Source organism: Babylonia areolata, chromosome 8 (genome assembly GCF_041734735.1).
Source record: "Babylonia areolata isolate BAREFJ2019XMU chromosome 8, ASM4173473v1, whole genome shotgun sequence".
Classification (NCBI taxonomy): Eukaryota; Metazoa; Mollusca; class Gastropoda; order Neogastropoda; family Buccinidae; genus Babylonia; species Babylonia areolata.
Genome location: NC_134883.1, coordinates 23,164,604 through 23,174,603, shown reverse-complemented (window position 1 = coordinate 23,174,603; position 10,000 = coordinate 23,164,604). Strand labels below are relative to the sequence as shown.

The 10,000-nt window shown below is 43.8% G+C and overlaps 2 protein-coding genes across 2 annotated transcripts in view; both read left to right on the top strand.

Moving 5' to 3' along the window:
- LOC143284664 (cadherin-10-like) overlaps positions 1–3,266 on the top strand; it is a 5,706-nt gene extending 2,440 nt beyond the window's left edge. The window contains exons 4-6 of the mRNA XM_076591579.1: positions 617–807; positions 1,862–1,997; positions 3,018–3,266. Coding sequence (XP_076447694.1) covers positions 617–807; positions 1,862–1,997; positions 3,018–3,253 — 563 coding nt within the window. The 3' untranslated portion in view covers positions 3,254–3,266. The remainder of the gene's footprint in view (positions 1–616; positions 808–1,861; positions 1,998–3,017) is intronic.
- Positions 3,267–3,537: 271 nt separating this feature from the next.
- LOC143285240 (cadherin-23-like) overlaps positions 3,538–10,000 on the top strand; it is a 20,729-nt gene continuing 14,266 nt past the window's right edge. Inside the window, exons 1-7 of the mRNA XM_076592498.1 lie at positions 3,538–3,659; positions 4,773–4,960; positions 5,323–5,458; positions 6,753–6,940; positions 7,229–7,364; positions 8,504–8,691; positions 9,132–9,267. Of these exons, the coding sequence (XP_076448613.1) occupies positions 3,554–3,659; positions 4,773–4,960; positions 5,323–5,458; positions 6,753–6,940; positions 7,229–7,364; positions 8,504–8,691; positions 9,132–9,267 (1,078 nt within the window). The 5' untranslated portion in view covers positions 3,538–3,553. The remainder of the gene's footprint in view (positions 3,660–4,772; positions 4,961–5,322; positions 5,459–6,752; positions 6,941–7,228; positions 7,365–8,503; positions 8,692–9,131; positions 9,268–10,000) is intronic.

Here is a 10,000-nt window from a genome sequence, read left to right as displayed (position 1 = left end):
TATAACGCAATACAGTACAATGCAATAGGACACGATATCACATATGATATCATGTAGGTCTATGCTATGGCATGCTGTGTAATAGGACGCAATATTATTATAGCAACTTGTCACACACATATGAAAATCTCATACATCAATATGCACGCGAGCTTGTGCATGGGTGCAAGTGTCTACAGGCAGACACGCACTCACACTGACTGAAAGAGAAGCAGACCATGAATGAGAAAGAGCGGAGAGTGTTTTGTTCAGTGACTGACTGGGTGAGTGAATAGAGAACAGGACTGAACAGCAGATCGGTTGAACTTTGTAGTTTTAATGAATACCTGGATACAAAATAGATGGAATATATATATATATATATATATATATATATATATATATATACAGAGAGAGAGAGAGAGAGAGAGAGAAATACGGATACGTATGATGATTCATTCAAATTTAGGTCATTGCCTCTCATGAAGGTGTGCAAACACATTAACATATAACAGAGAGAGAGAGAGAGAGAGAGAGAGAGAGAGAGAGAGAGAGTTGTATTTCCACGATGCCTCCCATATATATATATATATATATATATATATATATATATATATATATATAACTGTTCACACAGGAGGCACTGGCGAGGTCTTTTTCTCAGTGGACAACGCCACCTGTGACGTCACCCTGGCCAGGCCGCTGGACTACGAAAGTGGGTCAGAGTATGACCTGGTTATTCAGGCCGTCGACCTTGACCTCGTGACGCCGTGGTCAGCGAGTGTCACGTTCACCATCCAAGTGACGGACGTCAACGAGTACAGTCCGGTGTGTTCCCAGTGTACATTGTCACTGCTGTGGAGAGGGTGCTGCTGCTGTTGCTGCTGCTGCTGATGTTGATGATGAAGATGGTTGATGACGATGTTGATAATGATGATGATGATAACGATTACCCTGACGACGAAGATCACGAAGATGATGATAATGACTGGTGATCATGATGATAATGATGGTTGATGATGGTGGTAATGTACATTGTCACTGCTGTGGAGAGGGTGCTGCTGCTGCTGCTGCTAATGTTGATGATGATGATGTTGACGACGATGACGACTAGTCGTCTGCAGTGTCGATTCATGGTGATGATGATGATGATGATGGATGACGACGACGATGATGGTAACGATGATAATTGACGACGCCATGATAATGGTGGTGTTGATGATCATCATCATTGACGGCGACGATGATGATAATGATAACGATAATCCTGACGACGAAGATCGCGAAGATGATGATTGTGACTGGTGATCATGATGATGATGATGGTTGATGATGGTAAATATGCAGGCTGATGGTGGTGATGATGACTGGTGACAGCGATGATAATCATAATGGTGATAAGGTGGAGGTGGAGGGCAAGAAGTATCATGCTGTCATGGTTGACAACAGCAAACTGTGCTGTGGCAACAATAGCAGTACTGGATGCGTAGTAGCAGCAGAAGTAGTAGAAGTAGGAGCTGACCCAAGCATTAATACTAATAGTAGTAGCAGTAGCAGCAGCAGCAATAGCAGTAGTAGTGACAGCAGCAGCAGCAGCAGTAGTAGTAGCAGTAGCTGTTGTTGTTGTTGCTGCTGCTGTTATATTTTCATCATGTTGTCTTTCCAGATAATGTGATATTGGACGAAACTCAGTAGTGAGCTTTTTAGATAGCTGACTTACAACTGCTGTTTAAAAAATCTGTACTGTTTATTTTATCATTTATGATTATCTTCATCATATTCTTCCGCTTATCTCACAAAGTGCCCATTTAGTATTAATAGCTATTCATACAGTTGCTTGACATTAAAAAAGAGAGAGAGAGACTTTGCTTGGGGTGTGCAGAATTTTGTCAACGTTACCTCCCTACCAGTGACGGTGCCAGAGGACTCGCCCACGGGAAGTACGGTTTTCACGTGCACTGTGACTGACGAGGACAGTGCCTCTGCGCCCAGTGGACAACATTCATTCTTCATCACAAGTAAACAACACGCGCGCGTATTCACAAGCCCTCACGCTAACGCGCACGCACGAACGAACGAACAGCATCGTCACATCCAAGCATACGCACACACACGCGCATATCCCTATCATTCCAACACTACCACTCTTTTATTTATGGTTGTTGTTTTTTTTTAATCGATTTCGTTTGTCTTGTAAAGATATAAAACTGAAAACTGCACAGACAAATGTGGTCAGACATGCAGTCAATCAGACAGACAGAGAGACAGACAGACAGCACACACGCACGCACACACACACACACATGCGCGCGCGCACACACACATACACACGCGCGCACGCACACATACGCACACACACACACACGTACACTCAAACACGCACACACGTACAGAAACACACAGGCACGCAGACACGCGTATACAGAGAGAAAGATTGAGGGGGGGGGGGGGGAGGAGGTACACACACTCATTTACACACTCCCTTTCTCAGAGAGAGAGAGAGAGAAGTTGTGTGAACAGGACAAAATATATGAAAGCTTTTCCACATAAGCAACGCAGCCTTTGATGAGCTCTTGTAGCATTTTTCTTTCGGGAACTGTAATACATAATTCTCGTGACTACGCTGCCAATGCTCAAGAAAATTACGATGGTGATTGTGGTGATGATGATTGTGAAAGCTGCTGATGATCATGATCATGGCGGTGGTGATGATGGCTGAGGGTGGTAATGATGATTACGATGATGGTGGTGGTGATGGTTGTGGTAATTGTTATGACAATGGCAGTGGTTGATGGCGGTAATGATGATGGTCATGGTGGGTGGTGGTGGTAGTTAGTGGTGAATGATGATGATGACAATGATGATGATGGAAGTGGTGGTTATGATGGTGGTGAAAGTGGTGGTTGTAGTGGCATTATCGTCGTTGTTTGTTGTTATTAACGACGATGATGATGATTATGATTATGATCAATTATGATCATGAAGACAATTGATGATGGTAATGACCAACTTTCCCCAAAACACCCACCAAAATACAGGTGGTAATGTGGACAACAAGTTCAACCTTGACAATGAAACCTGCGACCTGACCTTGGTGGATAGCCTTGACTTTGAACGCCTTTCACGTTATGACGTCCAAATCACAGCCACCGACCTTGACCCTGTGGCCCCACGCAGTGCCTCAATGGTGATCTCTATCCAAGTGGATGACGTGAATGAAGAACCTGTGAGTGTGTTTTTTTGTTTTTGTGTTTCTTCTAAAATAGATGGTTAGTGTCTTCTCGTATGGATTAATTTTATTTGACCCGTTTTTACTGTCTTTCCGGGTAATGTGATATTGGACGAAACTCAGTATTAAGGCAGCTCGCAAAAAAAAAAAAAAAGAAAAAAAAGAAAAAAAAAGAAAAAAAGTCTGCACTGCCATGCTTTGTCATTATGATTTTCATCTTCATATTCTTGCACTTATCTGACAATGTACCCATTTAGTTTATAGCTGTTTATACGGTTGTTTCTCATACTTTAAGACTTTGTTGGGGGTGTGCAGGCTTTTGTCAACGTTACCTCCCTACCGGTGATGGTGCCAGAGGACTCGCCCACGGGAAGTACGGTTTTCACGTGCACTGTGACTGACGAGGACAGTGCCTCCGCGCCCAGCGGACAACATTCCTTCTTCATCACCGGTAAACAACACGCGCACGTACTCGCACACACACGCGCATGCACGAACGGACGAATTACATCATCACACTCAAGCATACACACACACGCGCGTACATCCCTGTCCTTCCAACATTATCGCCCTTTTATTTGTTTTTTTAATCGAATTTCATTTGTTGTGACTGAAAACTGCGCAGACAAATGTTGGACAGACAAGCAGTCAGTAAGACAAACAGACACAGAGACACAAACACATACACACACACACACGCATACAGACACACACACACACACACACACACACACATCACACCACACACACACACACACACACACACACACACACACAGCCACAGGCACGCACACACGCGCACGCACGCATACAAAGATGGAGAGAGAGAAGCACACACACATTCACTTAATCCTCACTTACTCACTCAAAGAGAGAGAGAGAGAGAGAGATAATTTGTGTACACAGGACTTATTAAAACAGATGTAAAGCCTTTTGACATAAGCAACACATCCTTTGATGAGCTATTATCATAACAGTTTTCTTTCTGGAACTTATATACGAAATTCTGATGATGATTATGCTTCTGGTGCTCAAGATTATTACAATGGTGATTGTGTTGATGATGATAGTGGAAGCTGATGATGATGATGATGGTGGTGGTGATGGTGTTAGCTGAGGGTGGTAAAGATGATTATGATGATGATGGTAGTGATAGTGTTGGTAATAATTATAACAATGGTGGTAGTGGTGGTGGTGGTTGATTATGATACTGATAATGACGACGATGAAGGTGGCGATGGTGGTGGTTGGTGGTGGTTGTGATGATGATCATGGTGGGTGGCAATGGTGGCAATGGTGGTGGTGGTGGTTGGGGGTGGTAATGGTGAGTGATAAAGATGATGGCAATGTTGATGATGGTGGTCGTATTGGTGATTATGATAATGACGATGATGATGGTGGTGGTGATGATGATGGTGAAAGTGGCGGTGGTAGTGGTATTTTCGTTGTTGTTTGCTGTTATTAACGATGATGATGTTGATTATGATTATGATCGATTATGATCATGAAGACGATTGATGATGGTGATGACCACTTTTCCCCAAAACACGCACCCAAAATACAGGTGGTAATGTGGACAACAAGTTCAACCTTGACAATGAAACATGCGACCTGACCTTGGTGGATGGCCTTGATTTTGAACGCCTTTCACGTTATGACGTCACTATCACAGCCACTGACCTTGACCCTGCGGCCCCACGCAGTGCATCCATGGTGATTTCTATTCAAGTGGATGACGTGAATGAAGAACCTGTGAGTGTGGGGTGTTTTTTTTTTGTGTGTTTTTGTTTTGTTTTGATTTGATTTTTTGTTTCTTCTAAACTTCGATGGTTAGTGTCTTGCCATGAAAATATGTATGTAATTGCATTTGACCCGTTTTTACTGTCTTTCCAGGTAATGTGATATTGGACAAATCTCAGTATCAAGGCAGCTGGCTAATAATTGTCTTTATTTAATTAAAAAACACAAAACATCTCCACTGTTGTGTTTTATTATTAATGATTACCATCATCATATTCTTCCACTTATCTGACACCATACCCATTTTGTTTATAGCTATTCATACAGTTGCTTGTCTTTTGTTTTTTTTACAAGACTTTGTTTGGGGTGTGCAGAATTTTGTCAACGTTACCTCCCTACCAGTGACGGTGCCAGAGGACTCGCCCACGGGAAGTACGATTTTCACGTGCACTGTGACTGACGAGGACAGTGCCTCTTCTCCCAGCGGACAACATTCCTTCTCCATCACCGGTAAACAACAACACGCGCACGTACACACACTTAAATCAAATTTAAACAAAACTTACATCAATAATTTTCACACACACACACATACACACACACACTCACACACACACTTTCACTTACTCGTATGCGTACACAGTAATTCCACACCTCCCCCTCCTCCCACTCGATTTTTTTCCTTCCCTCGTCTAATATCACTTGCAGTGAAAAGACGTTAAACTAAAGAACGAACACACGCACGCAGGCAAGCACAAAGGGACGAACTGCACATGCACATCCCTTTCCTTCCAACCCTACTACCTGCCCTTTTATGACTTTTTTTCTAAATCCAATTTCATTTGTCATGTAAAGATACAAGATTGATAACTGCACAGTCAAATCTTGGACAGACAAGTAGTCAGTCAGACAGACAGACACAGAGACACACACGCACACACACGTATGCACACACACACATACACACGCACGCACGCACGCACGCTCGCATGCACACACAGAGCCACAGACACAGGGACACACATACACACACACACACGTGCACGCACGCACCAACGCACATGCATACATAGAGTGAGAGAGAGAAGCACACACACATTCACTTAATCCTCACTTACTCACTCAGAGAAAGAGAGAGAGAGAGAATGTTTGTGTGCACAGGACTTACAACAGATGTAAAGCCTTTCGACATGAGCAACATATCTTTTGATGAGCCCATATTATAGCATTTTTCTTTCGGGAACTTATATACGAAATTCTGATGATGACTATGCTCCTGATGCTCAAGAATATTACAATGGTAATTGTGGTGAGGATGATAATGGAGGCTGATGATGATCATGATCATGGTGGTGGTGATGGTGGTTTAGGGTGGTAATGATGATCACGATGATGGCTGTGGTGATGGTGTGGTAATGATCATAACGATGATGGTAGTGTTGATGGTGTGGTAATGATTATGAAGATGGTGGTGGTGGTGGTGGTGGTGATTGATCTTGGTACTGATCAGGATGATGATGAAAGTGGCGTTGGTGGGGGTTCGTGATGCTAATGATGATGATCATGGCAGGGGTGGTGATGGTGGTGGGTGAAGTAGGTAGTAAATGATGATGGCGATGATGATGATGGTGATGATGGTGTTGGTGGTGATGATGATGAAAGTGGTGATGATAGTGGTATTTTCGTCATTGTTTGTTGTTATCATTGGCGATGATAATGATTATGATTATGATCGATTATGATCATGAAGACGATTGATGATGGTGATGGCCATCTTTCCCCAAAACACCCACCCAAAATACAGGTGGTAATGTGGGCAACAAGTTCAACCTTGACAATGAAACATGCGACCTGACTTTGGCGGATGGCCTTGACTTTGAACGCCTTTCACATTATGACGTCACCATCAAAGCCACTGACCTTGACCCTGCAGCCCCACACAGTGCCTCCATGGTGATATCAATCCAAGTGGATGACGTGAATGAAGAACCTGTGAGTGTGTTTATTTGTTTTCGTGTTTCTTGTAAAATAGATGGTTAGTGTCTTCTCGAATGGATTAATTGTATTTGACCCGTTTTTACTGTCTTTCCAGGTAATGTGATATTGGGCGAAACTCAGTATTAAGGCAGCTGGCAAAAAAAAATTCTCATAAAAAAAGTCTGCACTGCCATGCTTTGTCATTATGATTTTCGTCATCTTATTCTTGCACTTATCTGACACCGTAACAATTTAGTTTATAGCTATTCATACATTCCTTAAAACTTTGTTTTGGGTGTGCAGAAATTTGTCAACGTTACCTCCCTACCGGTGATGGTGCCAGAGGACTCGCTCACGGGAAGTACGGTTTTCACGTGCACTGTGACTGACGAGGACAGTGCCTCCATGCCCAGTGGGCAACATTCATTCTTCATCACCGGTAAACAACACGTGCACGTACTCGGACACACATGTGCATGCACTAACGGCCGAATAACATCGTCACACTCAAGCACACGCACACGCACGCGAACATCCCTATCCTTCTAACACTACCACTCATTTATTTTATAATTATTATCTTTTTATCCATTTTCATTTGTTGTGTAAAAATACAAGACTGAAAACTACGCAGACAAATGTTGGACAGACAAGCAGTCAGTCAGACAAACAGACAGAGAGACACAAACGCACTCACCCATACACACACATGCATACAGACACACAGACACACACACACACACACACACACACACACACACACACACACACACGCACACACACACACACACACATTCACGCTCGCTCACATACACAGAGCCACAGACACAGATACACAGACACGCACACAAGTGCGCGCATGCATACAGAGAGAGAGAGAGAGAGAGAGAGAAGCACACACACATTCACTTCATACTCGCTTACTCACTCAAAGAGAGAGAGAGAGATCATTTGTGTACATAGGGCTTATTAAAACAGATGTAAAGCCTTTCGACATAAGCAACACATCCTTTGATGAGCTATTATCACAGCATTTTTCTTTCGGGAACTTCTGTACGAAATTCTGATGATGACTACGCTCCTGATGATCAGAATTATTACAATGGTGATTGTGTTGATGATGTTAGTGGAAGCTGATGATGATGATGATGATGATGGTGGTGGTGGTGGTGTTAGCTGAGGGTGGTAAAAGATGATTATGAAGATGATGGTAGTGATCTTGTTGGTAATAATTATGACGATGGCAGTGGTGGTGGTGGTTGATTATGATGCTGATAATGGCGACGATGAAGGTGGCGATGGTGGTGGTTGATGGTGGTTATAATTTGATCATGGTGAGTGGCGACGGTGGCAATGGTGGTGATGGTGGTGGTGCAGGTGGTGAGTGATGAAGATGATGAAGATTGTGGTGGTGACGATGATGGTGAAAGTGGCGGTGGTAGTGGTATTTTCGTTGTTGTTTGCTGTTGTTAACGATGATGATGATGATGTTGATTATGATTATGATCGATTATGATCATGAAGACGATTGATGATGGTGATGGCCATCTTTCCCCAAAACACCCACCCAAAATACAGGTGGTAATGTGGGCAACAAGTTCAACCTTGACAATGAAACATGCGACCTGACTTTGGCGGATGGCCTTGACTTTGAACGCCTTTCACGTTATGACGTCACCATCACAGCCACAGACCTCGACCCTGTGGACCCACACAGTGTCACCATGGTGATCTCTATTCAAGTGGACGACGTCAATGAAAACCCAGTGAGTTTGTTTGTTTGTTTTGTTTCGTTTCGTTTCGTTTTGTTATTTCTTTTAAATCTCACTGGTTAGTCTTGCCACAAGACTTTGATTGAATTTGACCCCTTTTTGCTGTGGCTCTTGATGAAGAAACTTGAGATCAAAATTTCAAAAGTTTGAGATGATCATAATTATGATGTCTTTGTGTCTCTGTTGCTGTCTGTCTCCGTCTCTCTCTCTCATTCTTTCTCCACCGCACCCTCTCTCTTTCTTCTTTCTCTCTGTGTGTCTCACGTTTTGTCTGTGTTTGTTTGATTGTCTCTCTTTCTGTCTATTTCTCTTTCACTGCTTGTCAGTCTTTCTGTTCCTGCCCCCCCCCCCCCCCCCCCCCCCGCCTCTCTCTGTACTCCTCCTCCTCCATCACATTTCCTGTTTGTCAACCCGCTTTCTCTTACCACCTGCAGACTTTTACAAATTTGCCCGGGGAGCCAGTCTTGGTGAGGGAGGACGTGGCGGTGGGGACTGAGATTTTCACCTGCAGTGCCAGAGATCCAGACCAAGTCAGTCTTCCACGTGATCAGCTGATATACGACATCGTGGGTAAGCCAACGAGGAGGAGGGAGGGGGGAGGGGGGAGGCTGGGGGTGCGGAGGAGACTGGGACCGTGAGAGGTCAATGTTGTCTGCTGTCATTCTGTTTGTACTTTTTCTCCCTCCCCATCCCCAGTCAACCTCCCTCTCTTTCTTGCCTACTGTCCCCCCTCCCGCCCCCCCCTCCCCCCCGCCCCCCCAACTCTTTCCTGAACGACGGAATGACTGTCTTAACCCTTTCACCGCCAGTCAATTTAGAGTACAAAATTCCCTTGTGGTGTAAACACAGAAAAGACAGTGGCTAAGAATAGCTGGGGATTCCCTCTGCGATATATAGAAAATATGGCCTATCCTACCACCGAACATTAAGAGCAGTAGGTTCCTGGATAACAGACCAATGAATGGTCACCTTTCAGTGACATGGGTCCTCTACCACGCCTGTGTATAAATGCGAGCTTGGCGGTGAAAGGGTTCATGACAGGCGAAATCATATAGTCTGGGCGTAAAACCCCAGGGTGCTTTTAACGCAAATATTTCGTCACGTTATCATCCAAGAAACGTTCCACAATTATTTGCAGGTCAGTTTGAAACACAGTCAAGGACATTTGGCTTGTTTTATTTGCGTTTTTGTTCTTTTTTTCTTCTCCTTTTCTTATCAGATCCACTACGTACTGTCAACTAAACGGAACTTAAAAGTGATTGGCAGTATGCTGTGTGCCGGTGCTTACTTGATTTGCGGTCCG